Source organism: Octopus bimaculoides, chromosome 1 (assembly GCF_001194135.2).
Source record: "Octopus bimaculoides isolate UCB-OBI-ISO-001 chromosome 1, ASM119413v2, whole genome shotgun sequence".
In the NCBI taxonomy this organism is placed as follows: domain Eukaryota; kingdom Metazoa; phylum Mollusca; class Cephalopoda; order Octopoda; family Octopodidae; genus Octopus; species Octopus bimaculoides.
Genome location: NC_068981.1, coordinates 126,277,294 through 126,288,415, shown reverse-complemented (window position 1 = coordinate 126,288,415; position 11,122 = coordinate 126,277,294). Strand labels below are relative to the sequence as shown.

Below are 11,122 nucleotides of genomic sequence, written 5' to 3'. Positions count from 1 at the left end.
TGGTCGGTGGCTTTCAACAGGTTGTCCCGCAGAAATCTCCAATTGTCATCATGTTATTTCTACTTCCTATGCTGACATACATTGGATGGTTGTCACAATCTAAGTCAGTTCTTATTTAATGTTACTGTCCTTCACGACCAAGTTGGCAAACCATATCTTGTTCATTTATTTATTTATTTTTTTTATATCATTTCTACAACAACTATTTTTCAAAGAGTACTACTTGCTTTTTATGATGACATTAACACTAGAAAGGTTATGTCCTTGGCAGGGACTAAGAGTTCCCTCTCAGCACCAAATTATCTTTGTTCATTTGCCAAATACCACTTTCCCAGAGTGTGCTGGATGTTTTATTGTTGCTCTATTTATTATTAATGAGGTTGTCTTGTACTTTGCATAACTAAAGAGTCCTAGAAGAGAGAGTAACGACAGAGGAAGAACTAGGGTGAGAATGTGAAACAATGACAAGGTGGTAGAGGAGGGAGTAATAGAGAAGTTTGATGAAAAGAGTAATGATAGAGAATTCTAGGAAAGGGCAGTAGTGTTTACTGATAAAAGAGAGAGAGAGAGAGAGTAATTAGTGAGTAGTTGTAGAGATGATAAGAGACAGTGTTGGATGTTAGTAATGAGTGGCTTGCAGAAGAGGGAGTAATGGCAAACTGTACAGGAAAGTGATGTTTGTTGGTAAGAAAGGGTGCATATCACCAAAAGTCAAGTGACCAAGACTTTTGGCGATTTACTGTACTTGAGGAGACACTTCGAGCCAAGTGAAATTGTAGTCATGGCCAGTGCTGGTGACATGTGAAAGGCAGTCATGCCAGTGACACACATTAGACACCCACTACACTCTATGAAGTGATTGACATTAGGAACAGCATCCAGCCATAGAAACCAAACCAAAACAGATTGGAGCCTGGTGCAGCTCTCTGGCTTACCAGTACCATCAAGCCGTCTAACCCAGAGGTTCTCATCCAGTTTTTATCCATGGGCTCTTTTGACTACTACTTTATTCTGGTGGACCCTCATAACAATTCGATGTTTAAAAACTAGTTTTATAGAAACTTTTTCAAACTTTTATTTCACACATTAACTTGTGTAGGTTGAACTATGTGAAATGTTAGAGAAAGAAACCAATACACACATTTAAAACAAAATCTTTTCAGGTGCTTGTAAAATACTATTGTAGATCCCCAATTTACTATTTTATTGCATGGACACTCCCATTGGTCTAACCCATGCCAGCATAGAAAACAGATGCTAAATGATGATGAGGATACACACACACATAGATGAAATCTCTATCAAAATATTCTAAACTAAATATATTTTTCCTCATAATATATCTATCAGAACTATGTGTAAACATATTTTGTAGCTCTTGAGATCTTAATTTTCTTATTTCGATAATTCTATTACATTTATTTAATTACATACAGCTGCATGTTTTGTTTTGTAGATAGATCACACACTACATAAATTATACTGCTTCTACTCAGGCACATGCACACCATCACCTCCATATTTTCATTACAACAAATTCATTTTCTAACACAAGACAAAATTATGGGATTCAAAAACTGCCATGATATTTTTGTCATTGACTTGTAAATAGATAAATTATTAAAGTGTGCAATTTCAGAATGAAGCTAAACAACAAAACTAATATTTTATGAACTGCTACTTACCCATATAACAAATATTTTCTATATGTTCTGTGGATAAGTCACATTCTAGTTTTTATGTTCTGTTGTGAGAAAAAAGTATGACTTATACTAGATTGTATATGGCACTTTTAATTTATTGACATTAGAAGGATTAAAGGCAGAATCAACTTGGGCAGCATTTGAACTCAAAACATAGCTAAATGCTATAGCATATTTTATCTGAAATTCTATCACTTTTGCCAATCACTACTCTATTTACTTTTTTTTTTTTAACCTCTTCTATTTGATTAAAGCATGAATGTGTTTATTTTTCACAAATTGGATATTTTATAAGTCTGTTGACAAAATCCTTTATGTCTGCCCTCAATTTGTTGCAGGTGCCTTCAAAAAAATGTTGATTCAAAAGCGAAAGGAACAGTTAAAAGAATATGAAAAACAGGAGAAAAGACTACGTGACTTGAAGGCTTCTGGGAAATCTTCTAAACAAGCGGTAACTTTAAATATTTTTCTCTGTAGATTAGTGTAACATTAGTGTAAATGAATGAAAGAACACAAATAGCTGTGAGAAAAATCAAGTGTAAGAGGAATCACATGTACTATGCAAGCGAGAAAATTGTCCTGATATGGATATGTGATGCACATAAAGGATGACAGTTGGATAAAGAAATGCCAAGGAATCCAAGTGGAAGAAACTTGTGGAAGAATACTAAAATTGACATAGGAAGAAGTAGTAAACTGCTTTACTGAAGAAGGCCCATGCTAGCATGGGGAAAAAAAGCATAAGGTTAAAGATATCTGCTGGAAAGTTGTTGATTGATGTATGCAGTAGTGTTTGTCTTTATCACTAGATTCCAGTTTGCTGTGAAATGTTCAGCTTTAAATTAAAATGAATTCTATTATGAATCAGAAAACTGAAGTGAGCTATGTAATTTACCTATGTTTTGAGTCCAATGTAATATTTGAACTCCTATGTCCAGATACCTAGTACACAGCCTAACAGTTATCATGTCTCAATAACTGGTATTCCGTAATAAGGAAGTTGTACCCAACAGATTCCTAAAATTGTTTTAATGTCTAATCAATATTCTTTAACTTTATCATAAACTGAATCCTTTTATTCTTATCTGAATGTTGTGTCAGACTTAAACTTGTTGCTTTCACAAGGATAAAACCCTTTTATGCATAGGTTGGCTCATTGAGCTGAGGCTATCTTGATTTACAAGGTATCAATTGAGAGGCAGATCTGCATCCCTCTGTATAGTGTTTCTCTGACAAGAAGTTGGATTGTAAGCCACCAATCTGGATAGTGGGTAAGCAGGGAACAACACCCGAGTTGTTACCTACCTTTTGTTGATCCACTATTAAGTTGGCTTGTGTATTACACCATAAGCTTTAATTTTGTTACTAACAAATGTCTTTTGCTCTGCAGCAGCTTGACTGCCTCAGTGCATACAGCTTTCAGATTATTTATGATTAATAATGAGTGTTCTTCACTTTGTATCTACCCTAAAGATATATATTTCTCTTGTCTAACCAGTGTACAAATATGAACAGGGTAGAGTTGAACCATGTATAGTGTATTGCAGTCTATTTTGTCAACTCCAGAAGGATGAAAGACAAATTTGACAATTATAGAACTCAAATTAGTTATAGTAAACCATCTGATCTCCTGTTTCAGTTACCTCCAATATTGTTGTTATTGGTCTTGTAATGTCCTAATCCTAGCAAATAATTATATCAATTTTTATCTGAACTTCTCCAAATTGTATTTGAAGATTACAGAGTAAAACAGTTTCTTCTGTTAGACATTGCAGGTGTGTGGTATCAGATGCCCCAGCTAATGAGCTATCTTCTCTGCTGTATTATTCATTTTTGTTACTATATTTCTGTCAGAATTTAGTAAAGTAACTTAGTCATTATTAAACTATATTTAGAACATAAATTCACTTGGAAAGTTTTAATTTAGATCCCTTCAAAATGGAATTTATATCATTGAAATGGGAGCAGTTTCAGGCAGGTTGATATCAAAAGGGTTAAATTTTAGTCATAATTTATGTGTCTTTTTGATTCTGTTGTAGGAAACGAAACAGAAAGAGGCTCTGACACGGAAACAGCAGAAAAACAAATCTAAACAGAGTTTATTTGCTGAGGAAATCAAACCTACTGAACTTCTTCAAAAGCCAAGGGATTATATTGTAAAATTTTCATTTCCTAATCCGGCTCCTTTAAATCCACCAATTTTAGGGTGCCACAGTATGTGAAATATTTCCTATTTTCTCTCCTTTAACCCTTTAGTATTTAAACTGACCGTTTCCAGCCCAAATATTCTACCTGTTTTATGTTCAAACAGGCCAGCTTTGGCCTCTCACACCTACTCTGCAGTGTCATTCTAATAATTAACAGTTACCTTATCAAAATCTCAACGCTTCAAGGTAATGCAAGATTAATTCAAGACATATGAGTAAATAAGAAATACTTTTGACAGAATAATGTGAATTCTTAAGAAAAAAATCTACAATACAATAGTTGTTTTACAAACTGACTTTCAAATTGTCTTGTTTTTGTGTCTCTATGTGTAGAATATTTCTGTAGAATTGGACCTCGCATGTAAAATGATTACATCAAGATGTATAGAGAGGTGTTGGATATTATTGCCATTTCACTGTTAAACATCTTTACATTTGGATATATCACTAGTCTATAAACTTGATATATTTTGTTTTGCATGGCAGTTTTATTTTTTTTATTTTTTAAATCCATTATAAAAATGATAAAAAAATATACACCTCTCTCAGTAAGCTATTAGTGTTTTATTTTAGCAGTTTGTTAGTTATATACTAATATTATTCACACTGTTTATTTTTAGGTATCTATTTTAAATATGCAACAACTGATTATATTTTTCAAGACCTAGATTTTGGAATTGATATGTCATCTCGGGGTATGTACTCCATAATTTTCTCTCCCCTTTCTGTAACTTTTCAGGTTGTATAATTTAGATAAATTATTGCTTATTAGTATAATGTACAATTACCTCTTGAATTACTTTTCAGTGGCCATTGTTGGACCCAATGGTGTGGGAAAAAGTACTTTCTTGAAATTATTAACTAAAGAGCTTCATCCGGTATGTATAGGTTATTGCTACTATAAAGCTATCATGTGAAAGATATTTTGTTTATTTTACATCTGTTAACCCTTTCGTTACTGTATTTATTTTGAGATATTCTGTGTTTCTTTCAATTATTTTAAATATAACAAAGAATTTAGTAAAATAACATAGTTATCATTCATTAGAGTTAGGACATAAATTGTGACTAAGGTTTGGTGCAAGATTTTAATTCAAAACTTACGAAAACAGGACATTTGTACTCAGAGCCAGAGCCGGTTTGGTAACAAAAGGGTTAAAGCATTATATGTGCGTACAATTTCAGTAAGGGATAAATGGTAAGAGGTATGGCCACCGACCATCTTCTGCACATTATCTAATGAAGATATGTATATATATATATTCTGAAAAGTCAAAGTTAATATTGGGCTGTTGAGTAGAGCCAAGTTGAAAGATGATGTCACATCAGCTAGTTGAAAGATGGGAGCAGCAGCTATGTTACTTTGAACAGGCATTCTCTGTTCATAAAATTGACCTGATCAATAAAACTTATTTGTAATCTACCTTGAAATGATGTTACATTCCTTAAATGTAAATATAAGCATTCTTTTTAAAAGCTGATTTAACTAAGGAAACTACAAATTTTCTCTATGAATTATGAATGTTTTTAAATAGACATTTTATGGTGGGTGAGGTGTATGTTGTGATTTTCAACATAAGTAATATTGCTCAGTTTGAAAATTGAAATAAGATTTATTACTTGGTTCATTATCATTGTCATTAACAGTCATCCTAATTATCAGTGATATTTTTAAGTACCTAATTTTTGCAGTATGATGATACTTTAATTTCAGAAATCCTTATTTACATATCAATTGCATTTTGTGATTTATTAAGTTACATTCTCTTTAAATAAAATATTCTATATATTCTTTTACTCTTTTACTTGTTTCAGTCATTTGACTGCAGCCATACTGGAGCACTGCCTTTATGGCTAAATTTTTATTATATAAGACATAGAAAGCTAGAATGATTCTCAAGTATTTCTTCTATAGTACAAGGTTCTACCAGAAACTTCATTGCCTGTAATTAACAACTTTGTTAACTTTGCTTTTCATGCAACATGAATGAAGTACAAAAAAAGAAAGAAAAATCATTTAAAATACTTGTTTTTTTTTTTCTTTATTTCTTAGACTAAAGGAGAAGTGAAACAAAATCACAGGCTTGTAAGTAAACCACTTTCATTGTCTTTTGTTTACTAAACTAAAAGTTATTCTTCAAAGTTTTAATAAAAGACAATTTCAATTAACTTGTCATATAAATAATATCACTCTTTTAATAAAAGACAATTTCAATTAACTTGTCATATAAATAATATCACTGTTTTGTGTTCATTAAGAGTTTAAAGAACACACAAATCCACTTTTCTTAGTTAGCATGCCTGAGATTATAACTGTGTGATTAAGAAGTTTGCTTCTCAATCATGTATCTTTGGGTCCAGTTCCACAGCATAACACTTTGAGCAAGTGTCTTCTGCTATAGCCTCTGGGTCAACCAATGACTTGTTAGGGAATTTGATAGATGGAAACTGAAAGAAGCCCATCATGTGTGTGTGAATGTTTATAATCTGCAGTGAGCTACACTATAGATAGTGATTTCACTGTTTGATGCTGTGCTACAGCCAGTTATGTCTATTGACATTTCCTGTTGATAAATCACCTTCTCGCACTTGCTTTCAAATTCCTCTGAAATTTAATTTCCCTTACTTGAAAAAGAGGTGGAGATTAGTGATAGAAAGAGCATTTGGCTGTAAAAATCCTCCCTCAAGTAACCCTTGCTGGCATGGAGAGACAGACATTATATGGAATAGTTGGCAAAAATGACTTTTACATTTGAAAAGCACTTCCCCCTACAAACTGCCCAAATGTGAAAAGAAGGTGGCTTCCTTTTCCAGCAATGTTGACAAGACAAGCTCATTTGGACTGCAATAAAATTTGGGTCTATGATCTCAGAAAGCTAGTAATCATATTACAAACATTTAGACTACAACCTAGACCTGTCCAATTGTTGCTATATTCTTTGAATCTGACTAAAATCTACCATCATTTCTTTGTACAGCGGATAGGTAAATATGATCAGCATTCAGCTGACCAGTTGAACTTAAGCGAGAGTCCAACAGAATATCTTATGGTAAGTAATCATTGTTGTTTTGCAAAATTTCTATCAATACATTTATCTGCAATATTATTTTCTTTATAGAACATTCATTGTTTCTTAACAGAAAATCTTCTTTCAGAATAACATGAATCAGTATTATAATTGTTGTGAATTTCATTTGGACTCTTTTTTTTCAAAACTAATTCAGATGCAGGCTTGGCTGTGTAGTTAAGGAGTTCTCTTCTTAACCATGTGGTTCTGAGTTCAGTCTCACTGCATGATGCCTTGGACAAGCATCTTCTTTTATAGCCCAAACCAACTAGTGGTCTGTAAGTGGATTTGATAGATGGAAACTATACAGAAGCCCATTTTGTGTGTAAATGTTTGCATGCTGGTTTTCACCTGAAAAATATACTGAGCTACAGGCTCAACAAATCCTCTGCAACTCTGCACTTTTGTAGAAGAGTGAAATGAAAATTGCTTGCTTAAAACAGATATAGATAAGTTACCAGAAGGGTTGCCCCAATAATATTTATTTGATTAACTCATGGTAGTATTGAAAAACAAAACAAAGCAAAAAATATTTTACATCGATTATTCCAACAAATAAACATTCAAATGCAAAGTAAGAAAGAGTAAACTTGTTTCTTTTTTTTTTTTCTTCATTCTGGTGAGCTGGAGTTTGTGGAATGTTGAATAATTTAAATATAAAGTCTAACATTTCAGATTCTTGCTCTACAGCTGTCTACCTGATTGTACCAGCAAACAACTCTCATCACATCTTTCTATTATTCTCTCAGACTTTCTGCTCACAGCAATTTAAATTGTTCAACAACCCCCAGATTTTCCTTTTGATTTATTATTGCCAATGCAGATCTTCATTTGTTTTCTTGAGTTATCCTGGATTTCATTATGGAACTAGTAGAGTTATGTTTTGTTGATATGGGAAGCACAATGACAGTCATAAACACAGCTTAGACCTATGCTATCAGTTGTTCAGCACCTTAGATCAGTGGTTCTCAACCAAGGTCCACATGACCCTTGGGGGTCCATACAATATTTTGTTGTTAAAAATTATGCAATAAAATCAGTTATACTTCTACAAGACACAAAATATTTTAACATTTTTTTAATACAATTTCTAATAATATTCTAAAAATATAATGGGATGTCCTAAAACTTCAAATGGCTATGGGGGCCCACAGGCAAAAAATGGTTGAGAACCACTGCCTTAGATAAAGCTATGTTTGATTTATTACACTGTTTCCTTTTTATTTATCTGTTCATCTAATTTACTGCATCTCAGACTTGAGAGCAAAAGAATATAACTCGCACATCATACAAGGAAAATTTATTAAAAGCTTTTTTTAATTTAGAAATAAAAATGTAAAACAAAATCCATTACTTACCTGTTTTATTAAATGTACTTATTATAAATTACTAGGAGACCCCCACCCCCAAGTGTGGATTTTCTAAAACTTTAAATTATATTTTTTTTAATCCACCATACAACCTGATACTTCATGAAACACTATTTTAGAAGCACTGATCTTATTTTTTATTTGCTCTATAACATTTCAAGTAGAATCTTTTGTTCTTTCAACTGACATATTTTACTTTCAGCGTTTATTCAATATGCCCTGTCAAGATGCCAGAAAAACACTTGGCCGATTTGGTTTATCTAGTCATGCTCACACTATTGCTAACCGAGACCTTTCAGGTGGACAGAAGGCAAGAGTGGCATTAGCAGAACTAACCTGTAGAGCACCTGATGTTGTCATTTTGGTAAAAAAATATTTCTATATTATTATCCTTTTTCTTTTATATTTTATTTCCTTCTGATAGAATCATTGTTTGTCAAATAAACTAGATACTAGTTAAATTATTTAGTTGGCTATTTATTTATTCTATTTTCTATTTCACTCACAAATAGCATTTTTCTATTCCTCAAATCCTGCTGTGGTCAACCTTGCCTTTCATTCTTTTGATGTCAATAAAATATAGTACCAGTCAAGTATTGGGGTTGATAGTATCAACTTAACCTCTCCTCTCAAAATTGCTGGTCTTGTACCTAAATTAGAAACCATTTATATAATGTATAATCTTTGTTATAATTCATATCTATCATGTGCTACAATCCAAAGTCTTGTTTATGTGCTTTTGTAATTAAATGAAGAAACAATCAAGAAAAATGTTATATTTTCTCTATTAGGATGAACCTACCAACAACCTGGACATAGAGTCAATTGATGCTCTTGCTGATGCAATTAATGATTATGAAGGAGGTTTGTAAACTCTACTTAAATTCAAATTATTTTACAAGTATTTTATACAGAATTAATATCAATATTAGTTACTGATAGGCACAGGCTTCTGTTCCAGTTACACATGCACTGGTATATGTAGTTGATATTGTACTTCTATAAACAGCAATCTTGCTAACAGATGTATGTATTGAAGAACATGTTGTTTAACCTCCTAGTCAACCTTAATTGAGCATTCTTGCAATCATAGACATTCCATCCATGACATCATCTCTTTTACACATATTATGCAATGTGTTCTTTTTTTAAAAAATCCAGATGCAGTTAGAAGGAGATTTGGCAGCTATTTTTTATAGCATCAAGTGATCCCATCAAGATCACCTTCTTTAGCTGTTTAAAAAGTTGTTGAACACCAGTGAGATTTAGCTGTTATTTCTAACACTTAAACAATCACACAGAGGTTTCTTTGTTGAATGATTTTTGAATGTAGATTTCATTTCATCACTGGTACCATTCAGCAAGTACTGAGCACCATTTGCTCTACTCACCTTACGACAAAGCAGGTAAAAGCAGAATGATTCAAATGAGAATCACCAATGTGGAAATTCACTTACTCTGTAATGGCCAACTCTTCAACAGTACTATCCTACCTGAGTTCTTATATGCAGAAATGGGCTATTGCAAAGAGAGAAGAACATCGATTGGTTATGAGGCAAAAAGCCATGGACAGATCCTTGCTAAGAATATCGTTGCAAGAACATGTCTAAAACGAGATAATTTAAGAACAAATCAGAGTGAACAACATTATTGCAGAATACCAAAAGCACAAGTTATGCCAGGCTGGACGTCAAAAGGTTTGCAAACAATTGGTAGTATCCAAGAGATCAGAAAAGACCCCTTAGTGGCTTCCACAACAATGGGAAGACAATTTAGTTGAAGAATTTGAACCAAGATGAAAAAGAATCAGGAGTACCCTGTAATCAGTGATTTATGACATCTGATAGTCTAGTTAATACAGTGATAATGGAAGTATTCTATATAGTACAAAGGACAACCTTTCTAAAACGCTGCTAGTTACTCCATAAAACAGCACCAATCTTAACTGCTCGATATTTTTTATGAGTTACATTTCCTTGGATTTACATACTTGCTTTAATCTTTACAGGTGTGATCATAGTGAGCCACGATGAACGACTGATCAGAGAGACGAACTGCCAGTTAATGGTGATAGAAGACAGCACTATAAATGAAATTGAAGGTGACTTTGATGACTATCGCTGTGAGCTGCTCACATCACTTGGAGAGGAACTGGCCAATGCTGCAGCTGCTTCAGCTTCTTCCGTTAAATGATTTTAGTGGATATTTTATAGGGAAAAAAATAAATCTGTAATCTGTATCACATTCTATCAAGGCAATTAATTTTGTTTTAATAATTGGTTAATACTAAAGATTTACTCCTTTCAATGAAAGATTCTTGGCAATATATTCTTAAAGAAATAAATAAAATGCTCTGATGAAATTTTCTGCTGGTATATTTATCACAGTTTTTTCGTATACTGTACAAATAACCCTGTAAGAAGAGCAGTGCTTTGTAGTAGTAAAACATGGACAGTGAATGAAGTGAGTATGTGACAAATGTGAAGAAATCAGTTATGATTTTGTTAGATGTACACTATTGAAATTAGTTTAGTACAAGGTTAACCCTAATTGAGCAGAACTATGATGAAGCCTACTTTTGTCTTGATTATTGCATGTTTTTATAAATTTCTTGGACAACATTATCTAACATCTCCTTTATGTTTCTAAGATGGTAGGTTGTGATTTGACATATAATTTGCTACTATTATTAGCAGATCAGATGACCTTCTAATAAGAGCAGGTGCCCTCATTAACTTCATTATCAACATTTGATATCCATTTTCCATGCTGGG

General features: G+C 32.7%; 1 protein-coding gene across 1 annotated transcript in view; it reads left to right on the top strand.

Annotated features, from left to right (window-relative positions):
- The window catches only part of LOC106868011 (ATP-binding cassette sub-family F member 1), a 30,504-nt gene extending 19,789 nt beyond the window's left edge, over nt 1-10,715 (top strand). The window contains exons 12-20 of the mRNA XM_014913108.2: nt 2,042-2,154; nt 3,743-3,917; nt 4,531-4,605; nt 4,718-4,788; nt 5,964-5,996; nt 6,889-6,960; nt 8,551-8,712; nt 9,140-9,212; nt 10,357-10,715. Coding sequence (XP_014768594.1) covers nt 2,042-2,154; nt 3,743-3,917; nt 4,531-4,605; nt 4,718-4,788; nt 5,964-5,996; nt 6,889-6,960; nt 8,551-8,712; nt 9,140-9,212; nt 10,357-10,541 — 959 coding nt within the window. The 3' untranslated portion in view covers nt 10,542-10,715. The remainder of the gene's footprint in view (nt 1-2,041; nt 2,155-3,742; nt 3,918-4,530; nt 4,606-4,717; nt 4,789-5,963; nt 5,997-6,888; nt 6,961-8,550; nt 8,713-9,139; nt 9,213-10,356) is intronic.
- The last annotated feature ends 407 nt before the right edge of the window (nt 10,716-11,122 follow it).